This window comes from Suricata suricatta, chromosome 3, assembly GCF_006229205.1.
Source record: "Suricata suricatta isolate VVHF042 chromosome 3, meerkat_22Aug2017_6uvM2_HiC, whole genome shotgun sequence".
NCBI classification, from domain to species: Eukaryota; Metazoa; Chordata; class Mammalia; order Carnivora; family Herpestidae; genus Suricata; species Suricata suricatta.
The window spans coordinates 28,172,876-28,195,947 of NC_043702.1; the positions used below are offsets into that span (position 1 = coordinate 28,172,876).

Consider the following 23,072-nt stretch of genomic DNA (forward strand, 5'->3'; position numbering starts at 1 on the left):
ACACTTCATAGGCAGGAGGCATGAAAGCCATTATTTGTGCTCTATAAACCAAAGTTCTTTCTGCAAGGATTTATGATTTTGCTAAAATTTAAGATCAGAAATAAATACTAAATATATTCCTTGTACTTTAGAATATAGATTGGCATGACAAACAGATATATTTTCTAGCTCTGTATTTCCTTGTTAGATGCACAATCAGATCTCCTTACTCTTTTCCATGAAATTTTTAAAAAAGTTCATTTCGGATACTCTGGGACAAATGTCTAAAAAGATGAAAAACAAATTAATTTTATATAATAATATTATTTCTGGGGCGCCTGGGTGGCTCAGTTGGTTAAGCGTCCAGCTTCGGCTCAGGTCATGATCTCACGGTTCGTGGGTTCGAGCCCTGCGTTGGGCTCTGTGCTGACAGCTAGCTCAGAGCCTGGAGCCTGTTTCAGATTCTGTATCTCCCTCTCTCTCTGCCCCTCCCCTGCTCGCACTGTCTCTCTCTGTCTCTCAAAAATAAATAAAAAACATTAAAAAAAGAATATTATTTCATATAATATAAGAATAGAATAAGAATAATTTCATATAAGAATATAATGAAATATACAAAATATATTTCATATATGAAACATATAATTTCATATAAGAATATTATATAAGTCAGTTTACACTGTCAGTGAAAAAATATCATGGCGTTTTTCTGAACCCAAACAAAATAATCTCAGGTACTGAAAAATTTTAAAACCTGGTAAATCCTTAAGCTAGGGATGCGGCCATTACTGATGAGAAAAATCCATAGGGGATACATAATTCTCCAAGAGCATACTCATATACAACTATATACCTCACATCTAATCATCTGAACTACAAAATCAAAGATTTATGCACTCACTAAGGAAGTTATCAACAAGATGTACACAACGGGTAAATGTAAACACTAAATAATGGTCTTCAGGGTATTAAGTCTTAGAATTATTGTTTTCAAAACACTAAATGCTAATAATAAAATACTCCCTTGAAAAGCAATGGATGAGCTAATATGCTTAATTATGACTTGTTTATGGTCTCACCCTTTCTACTTACTACTGTGCTATGAGACCTGACGAATAACTTCCTACTCAGCTTGAGGGGAGGCAGTCAGTGTGCAATAACTGAAACAGCATTAGGCTCAAGACCATGTGATCTCTTTTTTACTCTTGGCTCTGTTACCCCTGATAATTAAGTTAGTTTTCTCATTTGTAAAACAATGGTCTGGATTGAATGGCCAGTAAGGCCCTTCTATCTCTAATTTAAAATTTTTTTTAATGCTTTTTAAATTTATTTTTGAGAGACAGAGAGAGACATGCTAGAGCAGGGGAGGTCAGAGAGAGAGGGAGATACAGAATCTGAAGCGGGCTCCAGGCTCTGAGCTAGCTGTCAGCACAGAGCCTGACGCGGGGCTCGAACCCACGAATCGTGAGATCCGACCTGAGCCGAAGCCGGACGCTTAACCGACTGAGCCACCCAGGCGCCCCTCTAATTTAATGACTGTGGACATAATGGCAGGGTCTGATCAAAGCTTCCCAGGAGCATCTCTGCCCTTCCTTATCAGTGAAAACGTGGTATATATCAAATTCTTCTCTTCTCTCCTGTAATGCTGATACAAACCATCCAGTGAGAAAAATTCCACTGTGTTGCACAATAAGCACCATGAAAAGATGCCCACAAATTGACAAAAATTATTGGTACTTCTACTGACTCTCCAAGAGCATGTGGGAAGTCCAGCCAGCTCTTTTAAAGGGTGCAAACTTATTCCACTCAATTAGGACAAACCAAAATCATTTCTTTCAGTGAATTCAGTGGACACATGTTGGGAGAAGAGGGACCAGAAGAATTTTCATAAGTAAAAATATGGGAAGTAAAAGACAATGTAGAAAACATGAGTGAATTAATATGTAATAGAAAATCTTTTTTTAAAAAAATCTTTGCTCACATGGTTTTGGCTTTGAAATGCCATTTCTTGCCTTTTAATAATTTTGGTTTGAGACGTTAGAGCAAATAAACCAGTAGGCTTTAAACTGTGGGTCATCCCCAGCAATAGCACTGCTAGGGATTTACCCAAAAAATACAGAAGTGCTGACGCATAGGGGCACATGTACCCCAATGTTCATAGCATCACTGTCAACAATAGCCAAATCATGGAAAGAGCCTAAATGTCCATCACCTGATGAGTGGATCAAGAAGATGTGGTATATATATACAATGGAGTACTACATGGCAATGACAAAGAATGAAATATGGCCGTTTGTAGGAAAGTAGATGGACCTTGAGGGTGTCATGCTAAGCAAAATAAGTCAGGCAGAGAAGGACAGATACCATATGTTTGCACTCATAGGTCTCAGAGGAGAACAGGAGAAACCTAATGGAGGACCAGGGGGAGGGGAAGAGGGAAAGAGAGATGGGGAGAGAGAGGGACTTGAGAAAACTTGAGAGACTATTGAATACTGAAAAGGAACTGAGGGTGGAAGGGGGAGGGGGGGAAAGAGGTGGTGGTGATGGAGGAGGGCACTTGTGGGGAAGAGCACTGGGTGTTGTATGGAAACCAATTTGACCATAAACTATTTAAAAAAAATAAACTGTGGGTCATCAAGTGCAGAGCAACTTCAATGGCAATATTGTCTACAGCTTTTCAATTTATTGATTGATTAATGAATTAATTTACAGCCAAGTTAGTTAGCATCTAGTGTGATAATGATTTCAGGAGGAGATTCCAGTGATTCATCCCCGATGTGCACACCCAGCGCGCATCCCAACAAATGTGCCTCGCGGATGCCCCTGACCCATTTAGCCCATCCCCCCACCGACAAGCCCTCCAGCAACCCTCAGCTTTTTCTCTGTATTTAACAGTCTCTTATGCTTTGTCCCCCTCCTTATTTTTATATTATTTTTCCTTCACTTCCCTTATGTCCATCTGTTTTGTATCTTAAATTCCTCATATGCATCAAGTCATATATTTGTCTTTCTCTGACTGGCTAATTGTGCTCAGCATAATACCTTCTAGTTCTATCCACATAGTTGCAAATGGCAAGATTTTATTCTTTTTGATTGAATGGCAATATTTGTGTGTGTGTGTGTGTGTGTATGTGTGTGTGTGTGTCCCTACCCAGATGGAGAGGTTGAGTTTTTTTCTTCCAGAAACTTGATGTTAAAATAAGAGAAATATCCAAAGCACACTGGCTCATTTCTAACACCTTCATCAGATAAAACAGTCACAGAGTTCTCCTTTATTTTTTACCAATTATGTTTTGATTCAGAAGCCTACGATTACACAATTTAACTTTTATGCCCATGTTAATAATAAAAAGTAATATTTTCAGTTTTCTTTTTGGATTTTTCCCTCCATAACAAAAAAACACACTAAAATTAAATAAAACTAAGTATTTTTTAATACCCTGTCATTGTATCTATACAGAAAAGCCTTTATCCGTGGATGTGACAGGTCATATCACTTGGGTCTTGCCCCCAGTTTGTGGCCAGCAGGTGAGAAGCACCCAAACATTATGATCCATATGGCAAGTGCCAACCAAACTAATTAGATCATGAGAAAGAATAAATGGTAATCAGTTAGAGGAAAACCTTGCCACCTCACGAGCAACCTTGGCACCCACAGTCAAGAAAGTACAGATGGTTTTAGTGTTTTGAGTTCATGACCTGCTACTCTTCAACAAGGCAATACAAATGGTTACTGATAAACTGAAAATCAGCGCTGGCATGCACAGTTTTGCTTCCTTCACATGTTCTCAGATGGAAAGGATGTACTATTTATTGAGTGCCTACAATATGCCAAGGATATGCCATCTTTTACATAGTAGGTGGTCAATAAATATTTGCTATCTGGATACAATTAGAAGTAAAGTACATAATTTCTCATCATTTGCTTTTAACTAGAATATCAGAAACAAAATCATAAAACCCCATAACAAGCTGTTAAAATTTTGATTTCTGTTCTTCCTCACTTTACTAATTACAGATTTTTTTAGAGAGCCTGAAAAGATATTAATAACCATTATAGATAAAGACATTATTTAGTCATGCTAAAATTGCTTGGCTTTTCTGGAAATCTAATAATTTACAATAATAACTGCCCTTCATATGTAGTAATTAATGGCTTTTTCAATTTAATGAAGACTACCAGAGTCACGAGGATTTTAACAAGTTTAGAACTAGTGGGTACCTTTATGTTAGCGAATCCATTGTCTTCATTAATAATGAAAAAAGAAAACATGCAACAGAAAAGAAATACACCAGAATGTGTGTATGGATTACCTCTGAGTTGTGGCATTAATGGTGATTTTTATTTCCTTTTTCATCTTTTCCTTATTTTCAAATTCTCTACCATAAACAAGTATTACTTGAATGGCCATAGAAGTTATTTTTAAAAGATAATATAGAATAGCACCAGGGGGAGAAAAAAGCAAAACATAAGGCGACTGTGAATCTCCTCTTTTCCAGAATGAGGCTGTTTGCTTTACACCTCCCAGCTAAGCTTTCCAGGCACCCACAGGTGGGTGAGGGAAGGGCGAATAGAGGGAATCGGACAACTGATAGCCCCCGACCCCAGGTCATGAAAAAGGACAGAGTCTAAGGCAATTGAGCTCTGTCCATCTCTCCTTTATATATCACTTGAGGAAACAGCATCTAGATCTTTAAGAGAATCACAGACATGCCATGGAGAGAAAATTTGGAAAGAATGAACGTCTGCTTTTCTTGTCAGAGCTTTAAATCTGCTCTAAATCTAACTTCTGAAGGTGGATCCAAGAATTTTTTGTTCCAGTTTTAAGGTAACTAAAGACTAAATGTAAAAGTGGAATTGGTTCCTTTTTACAAATAGAAGTAGAAGAACAGAAATAGACTGTGAGGGTGTGACTATGATTCTTCTTACAGAATTTCAATATCACAGGCGTATTAAGTAAATGCATGGAGAGTTTTTAACACACCCACTATCGCTGAACATTACACATGCCCCCAGATCAGCTAAATCTCTTCAGGAATTGAGGATCGTGGAGCTTCCTATACTTTTCAAAGTCATCTTTTCCCCATATTTTCCCAATGCTTAAGTTCAGAGAGTTTAAATGAGCTTTCATGCAAAACTAAGCAGATCAAAACAACACCATTTCTATATGTCCTTCTCCTACCTGCAGGAAAAGATCATGATGGTTATTTATAAAATACCATTAGCGGCACCATGAGAAAGAAGAACATGATGTATGAGGTCACTGGGATACATCCTTTGTTCTACAAACTGGCTTCTCAGGTACGATGCTATGGATGCTCTAATAAGCCTGCTGCAACAGATGACTTTTTTTTTAGATATGTGAGACCATGTGACGGTTGGGAATGGGGGGAATAAGAAGAAAATGATTACCATGTTTATGACAAAGAGCATATTACAACACAATGTAACAGAAGGGAATGGGCCTGAGACCAGGCACTTGGGTCTTGGTCCCAACTCTGTCTCTGGCTACCTGGATAACAACAGGATGTCACCTGACTTGAAGGCCTGGGTGTTCTTATCTGCAAAATGACGGTGGTTCCAGATGGCCACTGAGACTCCTTCTAATTCTAAAATTCTAATTTCTCTCTTTCTGATGGCTAATTAAAACAAAGTCCAGATCTTTCACATTCTCTATGAAGAATTAAAGTTCTGTAAGGGTTTTTGGGGAACCTGGGTGGCCCAGTTGGTTAAGCAGCTGACTCTTGATTTTGACTCAGGACACGATCTCATGGTTTATGAGATCGAGCCCTGCGTCAGTCTCCGTGCTGATAGCACAGAGCCTGCTTAGGATTCTCTCTCTCTCTCCCTCCCTCTCCGCCCCGCCTTCACTCCTATCTGCCCTTGCTCTCTCTCTAAATAAATAAATTAACTTAAAAAATAAAATAGTTCTGTGAAGATTTTCAACTTCTTCCCAATCAAAAGTGTGTTTAAGCAGAACACAGAAGACAGCATTTCCCTCTGGAAATATTGAGGAACGACTAGAGTCTCATGTCAGCCAAAAAGATTTTATCTGTTAGAAAACTGGCATAGTGTAGACAAACTGTAAAATGATTAGCATATGTGGTGATGGAAAAAGAAGGAGGTTTATAGGAAAGAAAGGAAACTGGAAGGAAGGAAATTGGTATAGTTACTTCTTTCTAATCTCAGATCTAAACTAAGGGGAAAGTCAAACATTTCAATACATCACTCTAGAATCCTGAATTCTGCAGTTACATGAACTATATATCTGATTGGCAAAAATGATATTCTGATGTGTCTCCTTTCAAACCTACTAACTTGTTATATTAGCACCGTTGGAGGGGTACCAACAAATTGAGTATGCAATGAATAGAAACTGAAATCACACAAACCCTTGGGTCCTTCATCCTTGGGGGGGTGAAGGTTCCTAACCGGATCGCGGATACTGCAGTCTGTCCCCGCCCAGGTGAAGTCACAGATGCAGGTGGCTTCATTACTACACACCTGTGAAGGACAAAGAATAGAAATGAAACATTTTCATTGTGCTTCTCTGTGTGAGCAGAGAAGGAGCAGAGAGAGAGACACACACACAGAATTCGAAGCAGGCTCCAGGCTCTGAGCTGTCAGCACACAGTCTGACTCGGGCTCGAACCCACAAACCATGAGATCATGACCTGAGGTGAAATCAGATGCTTAATCAACTGAGCCACCCAGGTGCCCCTCATTGTGCTTTTTTGAATAATGGTGATAAACATAAAAGAGACACAGGGCAGGGCAGAAGCTTTGAAAAACCATTTTGAATGTTTTAAGTCCCCCATGGTTGACAAGGGGACACGACATATACATAAAATTGTTGAGTGGTGTTTTCTTGTTAATTATAGAGAGATACCCAGTAAAAGAAGAAAAAAATGTTTTTTTAAGATTTTATGTTTAAGTAATCTCTACACCCAGTGTGGGGCTCGAACTCACAACCCTGAGATCAAGAGTCACATACTATACCAACTGAGCCAGCCAGGTGTCTCAAAATAGAAGAAAAATTTTAAATTAAAGGTTAATTGTTCACATTGATATTATTTAGGTATACAAATGTCTGACAATATAGGTGTTTTCTGGAAGTAGTTGTTTCTAGGAACATAGTTCAGAAACATATGCTTAATTCAAGAAATTAATAGATACAGGCCTCTGGCAGCAGGGCCAGAGATTAAAGAGCAGATGACATAAGTCACCAATGCATTGTTTTACCTCACCATGTCCAAATGAGCACCATGGTCACCTCCCCTGCCTGCCCTTGGTATCACCCTTCTCTCAGTCAGCTGGCTGAAGACCCTCCTAGCATGATTTTTGTCTCCTTTTGCTTGTGCCGGAGACCAGGTGGTTTGCTGGAACGGACTTGAAATTTAGATGAAATAAACAATCATCTGCAAACTAGAGATAGAGGTGTTTAAACCCTTATCTGCCTGTGAAATACATTCAGAGGCAGATCGTTAGAGAAGATACGCTGAATAGCAGCTTAACAGTATAAGAAGCTTTTTAATCAGAAATGTTATAATAGCATGATTGGGATTAACAAGGCTGAATTTGACCTTTTATTTAACAGGATGAAAAAGTGAAAGGAATAGTAGAGAATTAAGGGCCTTTCTAGACATTAAGTTTTATGATGTCCTCAGAGGAATAACTGATATGTCTTCGCTGTGCTTTTATTTTAACATAGGGATTACTGAACATTCACTCTGGCTAGGTACCTATGCCTAGCGTTTTATGTATAGCATCTAATTTAATCCTCATACTAGCACCCTAGTGGCTGAGAGAGGGTTAGTGCCTCACCCAGAGTCACCAGGAGACCAGGAAGCACAGCCAGGAGACTCGAACCCCTGGTTCTTTCTAGCCTCTAAAACCATGCTCTAAATCACAAAGCTATCCTGGTGAGCTGAGGAAACCCCAAACTCTAAAGCAGTCATTAGGCATATCTTCTAAGGCCTCTCTGCTTTATAGTCCACATCATCTGCTAGCTAGCTATATTTTGAATTATTTTTGCCTTCCTTCCAGCATTTTTCTCAACTTCCTCATGTCTCTTTTTTCTCTATTTCTGAAGTCTATATGCATTTTAAAATACCTTTCTTTTACTAAGCTAATTTAAATAACTATTAAAATTTTTTCTAGATCTTAAGCCTCAGTTTGCCAGGAAACATCTGCCTACTTTGTTCACAGAATTACAAATACCTGCAGGTGTGAGTAGAGAAAGCCTCTTCTCTTCAGCTGGCAATGGTCAGAGCAGAACTATACGACTTTAACCATGACTTAGATCGGTGAGTCCACCTCTAGTCTGTGTGACCTTGCACACATGGATACTCAGTATACATGCTGAGTAGCCTAAAGGGAATACTGAGAAGACTAAAGTTATTTTGAATGGTACTAAGTAGTTCACGTGGGGTCTAAAGTTTTTCAGCAACCTATCAATTTCTTCCACCTCTAGCTGGCAAGGTATAGACAATGTAGGAAATACAAATAGCCAGTGATAAAACAAACAACACAAATAAAACCCATGCGTACATGCACAGATGAGGATACTCTGGAAATTATCATAGCCAGTACATAGATACTGGCAACAGACGCAAAAGGAGAATAGCTGAAATGGAAGTCTGACTACTGTGAACTTTGAGGATGCTAGACAATAAAGGTTTGAACCAGAACACTGAGGCCTACTTACCCCATGGCCTGAACAGACTTTACCCTTGGAATCGAGTGGGCAGCTACTCATATTTAGGGCCTGAATCAGTAAGCACTTCCGATCTAAACACATCATAGATGGACCACATGGCGTTCCATCTTCTACGTAGCCAACATCTGTATCATCATCTAAAATCACATGAGCACCACTAAAAGGAGAAAGATATTCATACAACCATTAGCACCATAGTTAAAAATAGAATGTCAAGATGAAAGAAGCTTGCTCTTCATGAAATTAAAGAGGCTGTCAGTGGACATGGATGGCTCCTAGCATTTCTCCCCCTCTCCCTTCCTTTCCCCCTTTCCCAAATTCTCTCAATAAAAAAAAGCATGATGACAGGAAATATCTTTCATTGCCATTATTGCACTGCATGCCATTTGGCAAAAAATGTCATTTGCACAAAGTATATTCTAAATTTTCACTTGTTGTCATGACCAGCATAAATAAAGACTAAGGGAGAGCTTTCTAAGAACAAAAGAAGCAAGCTTTTACATCAGTCTCTCCAGGGCTTTTCAAGTGTGTCACAGTACAGAAAGGCAGCCACTGAGCCAAAGTAGCAAATGAAAATATTCTGAAAGTCATTATGATTAATTTAGAGAACTGGATTATTTATGGTTGAGAAAGGAAACCAACTCCTCTCTACTGATACTTCTTTCTAAAATGCCATAGTCATGGGAAACCTGAATTTGAAGAATAAGCAATGCTATATGACCAAGAGAGTACCTTGCTGAATATACCAATATACTAGTTTAGAATATATAATTCATTTAGTCTGTCATATCTTTTTTTTCCAAATATTTTTAAATGTTTTTTTAATTTTGTTTTTGAGAGACAGAGAGAGACCGCACGAGTAGGGGAGGGTCAGAGAGAGAGGGAGACGCAGAATCTGAAGCAGGCTCCAGGCTCTGAGCTAGCTGTCAGCACAGAGCCCGACGCGGGGCTCGAACCCACAAACCGTGAGATCATGACCTGAGCCGAAGCTGAAAGCCAGATGCTTAACCGACTGAGCCACCGAGGCGCCCCTAGTCTGTCATATCTGAAGATGTGTGAAAACCTACACACTTACAAAATGCATCTAAGTAACCAGATTACAAATTTATTCCAGGAAGGATCTTATTGTCTGGGACCTGGTTAGAATTGTTTTCAGAACAATTAAAAAAAAAAACAAAAACAGCCAACATTTAAGCAAGAGAACATTTCTTTCAATTTGTTTACCCAACCAATTTGCTAAATCTTCTTCAACACTTTTTTTTTTTTTTTGGATGTTTCCAAATCTTACATTCACTCACAGAAGATGAAGGTTTGCTACTCGAAGGATCCAACAGATTACAGTTTGCAGACGCTAAAGGCAGTTCTGCAGGGGAGTCCCAGATGTGCTTGCAGGCACAAGAGTACAATCTGCGTGGGTACCACTTTGGCTTAAAAAATAAGCCTCATACTTCCTGTGCCCTATACTGACAGATAATTGGATATCAAAGGTATGCCTACAACTATAAATAATATCTTCATAGATATGCTCTATATGTTGAGTATTAAACCATCTTCTAAACCAGAAATATGTGATAAAAAATAAAACACACACAGTGTTCAAATAGTGACCTATAACAATGCTCAAAGCCTTAATCGTGGGTCAAAGTGGACACTGGGACTCTACTCAACAATTACAAAAAAGGACCTACTACTACTAAGTGGTCCAATTTTTGGCAAATGTAATTTGCAAATCAATATACAACTTTGTTTCTTAACTCTAAACATGAAAGGTGATCATAAAATTAAAGTCAACAGTCCTCTTGTGAGAAGCAGAAAATGTTCACTTTTTTTTCTGAATTTGTCATTTTCATGATTCGTTAGGTCTTCGACCATTTATTACCTGCAGTCAATGACTCGGCCTTGATGGTAGAAGGAGGTTGGGATGATCTCACCCTGAAGTTGACCGATGCGTGGTGCTCGAGTAAGATTGGTACAGAGTAAGAATCCACAGAACACATCACTGAGCATGTCAAGTAAAAACAAGAGCAGAACAGGATAGGAGGAATCAAGCGCAAAATAATCAAAACTATTCAGTCCACATCTACTCAAAAACTGAAAATATTTTCTTTCCTTCTAAATAAAGCCATGTGTTCAAATACTGTCGGTGGGCTATGACCCATGCCTTCCCTCCTAAGAAGATGACGGCTTTGTTTGGACAGCGACATGCCCAGCCTCTAGAGGTGGATCATGACCAGTGTCTGAGTAGCCATGGCACCCCCAATCCGCACACCCACTTTCCTAGCTGCCCCTCTGTCCTGCCCTAATAGACCTAAAGGTAGCCCCTGGGTGTGGTGACTTGAGGAGAAGCCAGATAGGAAGTTGCTGGGGAGAATGTCGCTTTCTGGATAAGAGGTTAGAGCCCGAGAGGGAGAAGCCCTTTTGTTCCCACTGCCACATTGCCTGTCTCTGAAGGTGCACCCTTTGTATCCACCCTGCCATCGTGAGTTCACAAACAGAAGGATAGAAACTCCAACATGCTAAGGGGTCAAAATCATCTGGGTCCTTAGAGACATTGTTAAATGACCCGCCCCCCCATGAGAATAGCCCCCTCCAGCTTATTTGTTAAGTAAACAATGAACTCTCCCCTAAAAAAGGGTGGGGAATTGAAATGCCAAATGAAAGCAAAGGAACTTCACGTCCAATAAATGCATGAAAATGTACTAAATTCCATTTGCAATCAGGGATATCCAAATTAAAACCACAATAACATAGCAGTTTCTACCCACCAGAAAGGATAAAAGTAAAACGTCTGATAATACCAAGTGTTGGTCAGTATGTGACTCAACAAAATCTCATATGCATATTACTGATGGTTGGGTTTACTAGTGCAGCCATTTAATTTTTTTTTAATGTTTTAATTTATTATTGAGACAGAAGGAAACAGAGCATGAGCAAGGGAGGGGCAGACAGAGAGGAAGGCAGAATCTGAAGCAGGATCCAGGCTCTAAGCTGTCAGCAGAGATCCCAATGTGGGGCTCGAACCAGTGAACTGTAAGATCATGACCTAAGCTGAAGTCAGATGCTTAACTGACTGAGCCACCCAGGCGCCCCTAGTACAGCCATTTTAAAAAGCTGTGACATCAACTGGTGGCACTGAAAAGAAACATACCCTCTGGCCTAGCAATTTTTTTTTAGGTAAAGGCCTTAGAAAAATGTGTACAAATGTGCACTAAGTTACACGTAGAACACCCACAGTAGTATGGTTCCTAATAGCCAAAACACAGAAACAACCTAAATTCACATAGAGTGGAGAAACACATCATGGTATGTGAATATGAATATGAATGAAAATAAAACAAATGAACAATAAATGTAAACAGGGACACACACCATAGAAGATGCTTAAAATGCTGACCTTAAGAGACAAAATACAGAATAATATATGAAGTATGATTCCTTTTATACCAAAACCTTAGGCAAAATATATTGTTTAGGGATGAAAACTTAGGCGGCCAAACTCTAAAAGTCAAGAAAGTCATTGCCATAAAAGGATGATAGTACCCCAGGAGAGAGACAAGGGCACCTTGCAGGGAAGGATACATTTTCTGCAATGCTGTAAGTTCTGTTCCTTGATCCAGGTAGGAATGATATGGAGATTCATGTAATAATCATTTGGCAAATGATATATTTGTGAATTATTCACTTTTCTGCTTATATGTTATAAATCCCAATTTTTATACATTTCAGAAAACACGCATTAATTTTCTTTAGCTCCTTGGTGATTGGATGGTTTATAGAAAGTCAAAAGCTATCTCTTACAATGATCCAATCCAGTGCCTGACAAACTTCTTCAAGTGACAGAGACATCGAGAAATGATCAAGTTTGTCCAGGACATTAAGCTAATGAATGAAGCTAATGAAATCCAGGTGTCCAACCACATACATTTTTACTACTTTAGGCCCCACTCCCTCCTACTGTCTGTCACCCTAGAAAGAGGAGCAATATTTTGGAATATCTGTGCCTCACTCATGAGACATTAGATGAGAAGTTCTGTTCTATTATTTTGATTTAATTTTTTTAATTTTTTTTAATGTTATATTTATTTTTGATACAAAGAGAGACAGAGCATGAGAGGGGGAGGGGCGGAGAGAGAAGGAGACACAGAACTGAAAGCAGGCTCCAGGCTCTGAGCTAGCTGTCAGCACCAGAGCCTGACGCGGGGCTCGAACCCACGAACGTGAGATCTGACCTGAGCTGAAGTCGGAGGCTTAACAGACTGAGCCACCCAGGCGCCCCATATTTTGGTTTAATTTTAAAGAAATTTTGGTCAAAGATCTGTTGCCTCCCAAGGCCTCATCCACCACTAGAGACTACATGGAATAGTGAAGTTTCATAAAGCACAACTGAGAGATCATTAACTAGAAAAATAAAACTCCTTGCTTTGCTTCATAACTGGGAGAATCCTTATGGTTATGGAAAGATAAGGAAAGAAATTTGGCCCACAACTTAATGGTCCCATGGATCATGTCCTTGAGTTAACCTTAATAAACTATTAAATCACAATTTTCACTTTCCCCAACTAAGTAAGGGAAAATATTACACGTGTACTCTAAAAATATCTCATTTTCTGAGAAAAGATGCCTCCAATGTGCACTAACTAGATGCTTTTTAGAAGGCCAGGGCCCGGGGGGGGGAGGGGGGGTGGAGCAGGGGAGGGTGGAATCTGATATAGACGTTAGATGCTTAATTAAGTCAGATGGTTTGCATGCACAGAATGATCAAAAATATATACTACTTCACTTTGAATTGCTCCCAGAATATAGACAGTCCACATATGCTGCTTGTAGAACTCTGTGTATATTAGTACCCTCATAGGCCGTATCTTCCAGCAAAAGTAGAGAGGTAAGACCCAATGTTATGTCTTAATACTTAGCAAAGTGTCTTTTCAAACAAGCATCAAGTAAAAGACAACCTGTGAGAAATGTTTTACAGAAATGTTGTGAGACTGTGTCACGGCAACAGTTTGGTCCATAGCCGTTTGCTTCTAGATAGACTAATATGTTTTTAAACTACATACTGAAACATTTTAAATAGCTGAATATTTATTAAAAATCAGTAACGCTAATTTTGTGCCCAATTCCCATTGAGCCAGGGCTTCCGAGTCACTCATTGTGCCCCCGAAGCTGACCACTCACTGTTTGCTGCACTGGATCCACCGGTCTCCATCCTTCCCACAGTTTCCCTTCTCCGTGCCTTCGGTATTCAGCTTTTCGTAACAGAACTTGTCGGACCCGGAAGCCTCTTTTGGAGGTGAGCAAGAGAAGAGAATTTGTTTTACTTATCTTTGTTATTCATAACCAGTAGCATATAGTTAAATGTTTAACAACAGGTTGTCCACAAAAAGAAAAAAAACAACCATACTGGCTAGTAGAACTTGCCAATTTCTGCGGTGTAAATACCATTGTGTAAATTTCCATGGTCTAAATGATACATGGATAGTTTCCAGCTATCAACGTGATGGAGACAGGCTTCTGAAATTACTGAAAATTTAACACTTGGCTCTTGCAAGCTACTAGGAGACAGTGCTAACACACCACTGTTTTTAACTTGAAAAACATTCCTAAATTCTTGTTTGGCTGGTTTGAGGGAGGAAGGGAGGAATGGCCATCAGCAGGAGTTAGGGAAAGTGGCATTCAGAAAACTAATTAAGATTCTTAGGCTGGTTTACATTAATATTAAAAGACATTATAAAGTCTTAGGTGATTAAGATTTTATGTCGACACTTGGGTTTTGATATATAAATCTTTTAAAAGACAAATATGCCTCTATCATCTTTACTCTGTCAAAACTGGAGCACTGAAAGTAAGTCTTTCAGTTAAGAAGTATTTGCCAAACACTGAAATCACTCCTGCAGGGGCTCTAATAGTCCCTTCATGTGCTTTCTTTCCTTTGGAGGTGACCCAGCCTCTACCACAAGACAGACACTTTTCTCTCTGTGTGGTCTGGCCCCCCTGGGCTGAAGATTGCTGGAAAGGCACTGTAAATGTCAGGAAGAGAAGGCATGCTCTAACATTTAGGGGCTGTACTGAGAAACATGACCATGTACCCAAATCGCTATGTGTCTGCACCTCAGGAAGGATCTGCATTTTTTCCCTTCAAACTGAGATAACAGAATTACAGATTTAAAAAATAAGTCTGATACTTTTCTGGGGGAAAAGAACAGAAGGCTAATTTGAGGGGTGAAAGTTAAATTCAAGGTACACAGTAAATCACGCAAGCTGCTGGACAATGAACTTGACTATCCCACTGAACCCAATCTTTGCAAGTGGACATGACATCCCTTCTCTGACAGCCAGATCACTGAGTGACATGGTTTGATTCTGATGACAAGTCCGCAGCTTGAGCAGTTGTTTCCTGTGGTTTTGTGATCACATTCACCATCCTCTTTATTCTCATCCTCTTCTAGAGTTTGTTGTTGTTGTTTTTAAACATCACTCCAGGAGCATCCGGGTGGCTCAGTTGGTTAAACATCTTACTCTTGATTTTTACTCAGGTCATGATCTCATGGTTCCTGAGACCAGACCGAGCCCTGTATCTAGCTCTGCACTGATAGCGTGGAGCCTGCTTGGAAATCCCGCCCCCTCCCTGTCCCTCATCTGCTCATGCTCTCTCTCTCTCAAAATGAATAAATAATCATTTAAAAATAAAATGAAACAACACAAAACAAGGGCGCGTCCGTCAGCAGGACTGCCAGAGCAGGACGGTGTGCGGGAAGCTGTGTGCAGCCGACAAGCAGGCAGACGTGACTTACTCGTGCCCCAGATGTGCTGACACTGGTTGTCCCGGGTCTTGCACTCCCCGTTGTAGCAGCGGCCCTGAGGACAGCGACACACGTTAGGGGCCCACGCGGAGACAACCCGTTTCCCCCAGACTTGTACTACAAGATCTCCTTTTGTTGTTTTAGAGAATTGACTGCTTTTCACGCCATACCCCAGTATTTTTAGTGAAAATAAAAATCACAAACATCTTAAGGGAAGCACATCAGACAGTTAAATCCCAAAACCCAGAACAGACCTCCAGGCACAGCTTTTGAAGGCAAAACTTAATCATCTATGATTTTACGTTTTATGGAAAACAAAAGTTGGTACACTTCCTTGGGTGATTCCAAAATGACTTTTAGCGTCTTTTGGGTGTGAATGTTAACATTACAACATGGCTTCAGGAAAGAAAAAGACCACATTATAACAGATCACAGCACATGATCTTCCCATAATAGGCTGACATTATTGAAAGAGAGTCACAACTCAATAAATTAAATTCATTATTCTTTAGTCATTACATTTTTTCGCTTGTCCTCAATTGGACAATTTGTCACCAGGGTTAAATATAATACTATATTAGTATTTGATATGCTATGAAGCAATGCTGACTAAAGACCATTGCAATAATTTATTGTTCTTAGAGTTGCATTTCCCTTCAAAGTTACATTTATCAAAAAGAAAAAAAACCCCACAAACGAATTCTCTTAAAATTACTTTTAAAGCTAATAGCCCAGCATACCTGATTCTGATTGCATGCGTACCCATCTTGCTTATGAAGATTTGGTGGGCACTGAAAAATACAATGTGTTTACTTAATGTTCAACACAAGTACCTTCAGATCCCGTGTACAATATATAAAAATGCAAAACAAAAATCAAGGATGGTGAATATATCACCAGTGTGTTTAGAAAAACATAAATAATTTTAACTAGGTTATCCAAACAAATTCTTCTATTATTGGTAAAAATAACAATTAAATTAAGCAACGGATACTTTATATTTCTCTGTTTCCCATGAGGTGGACTAGACTAAGAACTCACATTTGCTTGCCCACAGAGTTAAAAGTAGAAGGAATTAAAACGGACAATCAAGAGAATGAATCATCTTGTTACGGAGGAGTGGACACACTGGAGAGCTAATTCACAAGACCTTTCTCAGTCCTGTGAAATGTCACATCTGCATTCGACACCCCTGATGCTCATCCATGGGCCACATCACGGAGAAAGCAGAAATATTTTTTTAACCCAATGTCAGTGACATATCTCCACACATCTCTGGCCTTTCAAACTACCGGCCTGTCGCTAGAACAACCATGGTGGGGTGGTCACTTCCTTCTCGGGCCTATTTATCAAACCATTGTTTAAAAAGGACACTTCACTTTCCTGAAAAGTTATCCTAAATAAATTAAAAATTCTACTCCTTATGCATTTTATTTGCCACATTTGAGAGACCTGAAGGCAGGTCAAGCCAAAGGCCCTAGTACAGTGTTCAAAGCAAATATGGAAAGAAAAAAGCAGTATACATACAGATAAATAAAGCAAGTGAATAAGAAACATAACAATAGGCACTGGGTCCTCCTCAAGTCTTCACCTTGTCAGTAAAGGACAGTTCCACTCTTCTAGCTGGTCAGGCTCTACACCCTGAAGTCATCTTCTGTTTCTCTCTTTCTCTCACACCCTCCTTTCAGTCAACAAATCTCACTACCTCTATCTTCAAAATATAATCACCATCGGACCACTTTTCTCCACCTCCACTGCTAACACCCAGTCCAACCCACCATCAACCTTCACCTGAATGGCGAAACAGCCTCCACTGACTGCCCTGTTTCCACCCTAGTCTCTTTATAGTCTACACAGCTACTGGAGTGTCCTTTTAAAGACGTAAACCATGCCACGCTGCTCCTCTGCTCAATGGCTTCCCCACATGCTCCATGGACTTTACAGTTCAACACAGTTCGCACTTTGCCATCCCACCCAACTCCATCCTCTCTCCGACCTCATTCCTACACTGCCATGACTGACATGACTCTGCAAATATGCCAACATGCTTCTACCCGATGGCCTCCGCCCTTGCTCTTCCTTCAAACTTCCTCCCAGATTTCTGCATGGTTTGCTCCCAAAAACTATGACCCCTCCTGTGTTGGCATTCTTTGCTCCCCATCCCCCATTTTCTGGTTTTTCACCTCATAATCATACATGTTACTTGTTTGGTGGTCTCTTGTCCCCCTCCCAATGTGGGCTCCAGGCCGGCAGGGATTTTACGTTTTGTTCCCTGCTGCCTCTCAAGCACCTAGAACAAAACCAGGCTCCATTATCATTCAGTAGGTGCTCAGTTAGTATTGGCTAACTGAATAAATAAATGAATGACTTATGCAGATAACAATTAAGTTAACTCTGTTCTCCACATATCAAGCTGTTTATCAAGTTCACTACGTAAAGGCAATAGATCTAATATAGAATTTATAATTGCTAGGAAACACTAGCTTACGGAGGAACACTTTGAGATAAAATGCTTTGGTTTTCCATCTTTCTAAAGAAAAGCTGACTTTCACATAAGCTTTCATTCACCACCGCTTTTCAATCAATCTGATGGTGACTACTCAAAGGACATAATTATCAGGACTAAAACCTGGCATCCTGGGCCAGTGGCACAAAAACAGAGATCTGGCCACAAAAGTCGCCTCTTTCATCCATCCGAATCCACTCAAAACATGATCATTATCTTATTAATCAACTAACATTAATTATTCACTTCCTCTGAGCCAAACACAATCACTGAACAAAAATGCAAAAGAAATGTTGCTACCCAAATAGGTATATCAGGGTCTAAATGGACTTTATCACATTTGACTTTTGTGATATTTCAAAAGAAAAAAATTTGTAGAATTCTTTACTAATTAAAAGAAAAGCCCTATTATAAACTGTCACAGCTACATGCAAGCTTTCTAATCAATTTATTTTCAGTTTAGGCTAATAAAAGTGAGTTGCTTATTACTGACATGTTTAACATGGGAAATGATGGAATGTCTTACATTCTCTGGAGACACTTAAACAAAAGAACCATTAATCTGTGTACTTTGTTCTGCTGTAAGCAGAGCTCTGGATTCGGTCTCTAAATGCCATTCCAACCCCGTTTCATGCTGTGCAGGAAGGTTCACATGAGGCAGGCTTTAGCAGTGCAATAGCATTTAAATGTGCTTATTTTAAATTGTGTTATGTCACCCATTTAGATGCCATATTTTATAGTGCTAACAAGAAACATTTCCCACATCTTTCAAAAATACCTTCATTATATCATCCAGTATTGTTTGCCAAGGATTTCTCTCAGTTTCACAAGTATTGTTTATTCTGTGATAAACCGTGAATTTAAAATGCAGCACAAAGGGATCAGTAAATGCTAATATCAAAACTAACCAAAGACATGGGATACAAAACAAATGCTGTCAATGATATGATGTTGTCAACGATAATGTTGCCAATGATACTGATTCTCACAGGTGCAGATTCTCAGGGATTCTGTTTTCCTAATCATAATTAGTGTCAATTAAATTCAAAGTTCACTGCCTGTTACAAAGCCGAGTTCTGACGGATCTTAACTTCCTTTACCCCAATTATCTATTTCAGGCACACTCTGGTCATATAAGGAAATGACTGGTGAAAGAACACGTTATTCTAATATGCCACTGAGAAATTAATTGAATAGTATAATTTTCACCTTATACACAGGAGGCAAAAAGAATGTTTTCAAAATGTAGGCAATAGAATATTAAGTTGAATCTAGAGCCCTCATTATGAAAGCTTTACTTCCAGTAAATTCTATGGCAATTCAGGAATTAAAGGCTGAAATGAAAAAAAGCTGTACTTTGAAAAGAGCTGAACACACAGAACCAAAACCATATATGATGGGTATAAAAATAGTAGTATTCTACAAAACTAAAAATATAACTCAGTGAAGCAGTGTATCCGGATTGTCACAAAACATAAAACTTGGCACAAAATACAGAACCCACAGTTCTTACACTCTTACTATATCATAGGAAAACTGCAAGGAAACCTACTTACATATCTAAGTAGAAGAAACAGATAAGCATAAAGGCAATAAAAAATAGCTTGAACATATTTCACTGTATCACATCCTTAAAAGGGTCCCTCTGAATTGAATTTCAGATAATATATATTGAGAACCTTCAAAAAGGTTAAAAACCTTTGCCTCCTTCTCCCTTTGGGATTTTTTGTTTTGTTTTGTTTTGTTTCCCCAGAGAAGGGACCTCAGTGTAATTCTAGCTATTCGGTTCCTACATTTGCTTCCCGTCCACCCCCCCCCACCCCATGCAGGTACACTGGCTGACTGATTGACAAAGCAAGTGAGAACTACGAGGCAGTTTGGCTCAGTTCCGCTTTTTTCTCTTGCTTATTCACACAAGGTATACTCTCCCCACTGTTCTTCCAAGACATACAAGGCAAGGACCCACCTTTGCAGGGAGAAGTCACCCATACCCACCATTGTCAATACCCTGTGGCTACAGCCTGAATATGGGATCTACCAAGAGGCTCACTTAGCTCTCACACGAAGTTACAGCTCTCAACTTGGCCATTTTCATTACAAAAAATGATATTTTGACCTCTAACTGTACTCTACTTATTGGGAGCCCCTTGGAAACCATAGCACCTAGCAATAGATAACTCCATTCCTGGGCAATTTATCTTAAGGAGTGAACCCAGAACAAGAAACACTCTTAAAGATGCATAAAGATGTTCAGTGCCATATTAATTATGATAATGAAAAACTGCCAACAATCTAAATATCCATGACTGGATAATAGGTCACAAGTCAGATGGTAAATCCACATGACAGACTCCCATGTGATTGTAAAAAGGATACTTATAAAAACTGCGTAATAGCACAGGAAAATGTTTTTGAAGTCATGTGGGAGCAAAAATTAATGTAGAATGAAATCCACCAAGTCTCTTACTTCCCTGATTCTTGACTTCCTCTTGATTTTGTTCCCACTACTCTCCAGTAAGCCCTGCTTTCATTCCATTTCTTGAGGAAGACAAGCTTCCTTACTCATTTTCTGACTAGCTCCTTCTTATTTGTGTTTCTACTTAAAAGCCAACTCCTCCAGGAAAATGCACCTGACCACTCCGCCTAACGCTACCCATCCCACGTCTTACATCATCTTATTTTACACTGAGTACGTACCACCATTGATGTTTTTGTTCCTTGTTTCTCCACCCAGTGGAATGTAAGTCTCTCTAGTACAAGGACTTGTCTGTCTGCTTCCCTCCCATATCCCAACATTTACAGCAGGGCTTGACACACGCCAGGTGCTCAACAAATGTTCATGTGAATGAAAAATAAAGACTTAAGGTAACTTGAAGGGCACCTGAGTTGCTCAGTCGGTTAAGTGTCTGGCTTCGACTCAGGTCATGATCTCACAGTTCGTGGGTTCAAGCACTGCATTGGCTCTGTGCTGACAGCTAGCTCAGAGCCTGGAGCCTGCTTCAGATTCTGTATCTACCTCTCTCTACGACCCTCCCCTGCTCGTGCTGTCTCTCTCTCAAAAATAAATAAAAACATTCAAAAAAAAGAAAGTAACTTGATATAAATTTTTAAGACAAAAAATTATATACAGGAGCAATGTTGGTAGGCAACATTAATTATAATGTTATAATATCTTCTAACGTGAGGAAGTCCACGCCAAAGCATATGGGCCATGATGCCAGGACACTGTACGTGGGAGAGATCAGAACTGAGAGAGGCGGACACCTGCTCGTGGTCCCTCTTCAAGCAAAGCAGTGCTACTCATTCTCTGCCTTCTACAGTGGGCATCCCACCCATGTTTTTCTTAAGAGAAAGGGCTTTATGGCTTAAAAATTTTTGGAAACAGCACATTAATTCTTCATGGATGTGAACATAGTATTTTATATGTGGGGACAGAAAGAAAAAAATCAATTCGTTGGGTAGAAACCACATAAAGGAAACTAATCATGAAGGAGAAATTTGGAAGAAAAAGAGAAGAAAAAATCTTCCTAAAATTAAGGCATATTGGAGATCTAGAAATTACTAGCAAACAAAGTAAAACAAAACAAAAAGCAAAGAAAACAAATCATCTTCACACACGTAGTCCAAACTGAAAGCTCCCCAATGTGTACAATACATGCAAGTAAAATTTATTTAAAAACTGAGCTTGTCATACCTGGCCAGAGTCTCCAGTACAATATTCAGTAATATCACACCCATTCACAGCATCCCGACATTCATACCCTCGTGGCTGAAACTGCAAATCAAAATTCAGTATTAGGAGCTAGTATTAATATTTCAAATACTATTGTTTTATTCACCAACAATCCAGATACTCTCCCATAACCATCACCAAATTCTGTTTATGAATTAGCAAGACAGGTGCAGAATAGAGACAAGGTCCAGGCGCCACTCCCTGTAGTAAATACGAGTCACTAACCAAGGCATTCAACTTTAGATTTCAAAACCCACGGTCTCAGAGTATTACTTTTGGAAAACAAAGTAATGGCAATTATGTGAGGAAGATACAATAGTGTGGTTTAAGACAAAAGAGAAAATCACTAAAATGAAAACGTTTAAGATCTCTCTGAAGATTGACATACACATTCAGCTTACACTAATTATAGCTACGAGCTTGATGTTAATCTTTCTGTAACTAAATATACACAATCAAATTTCAGTGAATTCACATGAACGCCTTTCAGTGACACCAACCACGTAAGGGGGTGGGTAAAACATGAAGGGAAAAGACCACTGAAGTCAAGCAATTTGTAATCTGGTGGGGAACAGAAGATAATCAAGCTGCAATTTCCTAAAATGCCATAATGCATAATACCTCTTGGTAGTGAATAAAATTATAAAATCATGTAACGTTATGGTTCTAAGGAATGTTAGAGGTTTGGTAAATGAGAAAAAGGAATGTTAAAAAAGTGACTTTTCAAAAGCTCACTGGAAGTTCTACAGATGGACATTAACTGGGTCCATACACACATAAGCTGTACATATACACATACAAACATTCCTTAGCTAGCTTTCTTGCCTTGTAAGGGATTTCAGAAACAAAACATCAAAATGTAAGCACTAGGTTTTATGTCCATTGTCCAAAATGAAGTATAGTAAGTTTTAAAGAAAAATGTTAGGTCTTATTATTAAAAAGGCCATAGGAATTGTCCCTTTTCTATTCAACCATGTAATGTGGCTTTCATCTGAATTACCAGGGCAACTCTCAATGTTTATTTGTAAGGAGTTAGGTAGATTTACTGATGTTACAAAACTGCGAAGCGCATGTTAATCAACAGTGAGAGATTGAGCGAATGTGTCCATGAAAAGGAAGATGTAAGTGCCAGGTAACTCACGAGACAAGAGGTATTGTTACAGCAGGGCCCGTCGCTGCAGTGAGCCCCATTGGAGAGAGAGCATTTCTTACAGCACAATCCATAGCATTCCTAGAGGAAACAATGTCACATGAGTAAGCAAAGACGTTTACCTGCTGGTCATCCAATCTTGTCTCCACATGTGTAATCCATGTGGGGAGACTTATACAAGAGT

General features: G+C 39.3%; 1 protein-coding gene across 1 annotated transcript in view; it reads right to left on the reverse strand.

Moving 5' to 3' along the window:
* LOC115287490 (disintegrin and metalloproteinase domain-containing protein 23-like) overlaps positions 1–23,072 on the reverse strand; it is a 194,387-nt gene that overhangs the window by 42,697 nt on the left and 128,618 nt on the right. Inside the window, exons 15-22 of the mRNA XM_029933979.1 lie at positions 22,880–22,969; positions 21,700–21,780; positions 16,240–16,290; positions 15,491–15,554; positions 13,875–13,980; positions 10,579–10,698; positions 8,688–8,856; positions 6,373–6,484 (exon numbers count right to left, since the gene is read on the reverse strand). Of these exons, the coding sequence (XP_029789839.1) occupies positions 6,373–6,484; positions 8,688–8,856; positions 10,579–10,698; positions 13,875–13,980; positions 15,491–15,554; positions 16,240–16,290; positions 21,700–21,780; positions 22,880–22,969 (793 nt within the window). The remainder of the gene's footprint in view (positions 1–6,372; positions 6,485–8,687; positions 8,857–10,578; positions 10,699–13,874; positions 13,981–15,490; positions 15,555–16,239; positions 16,291–21,699; positions 21,781–22,879; positions 22,970–23,072) is intronic.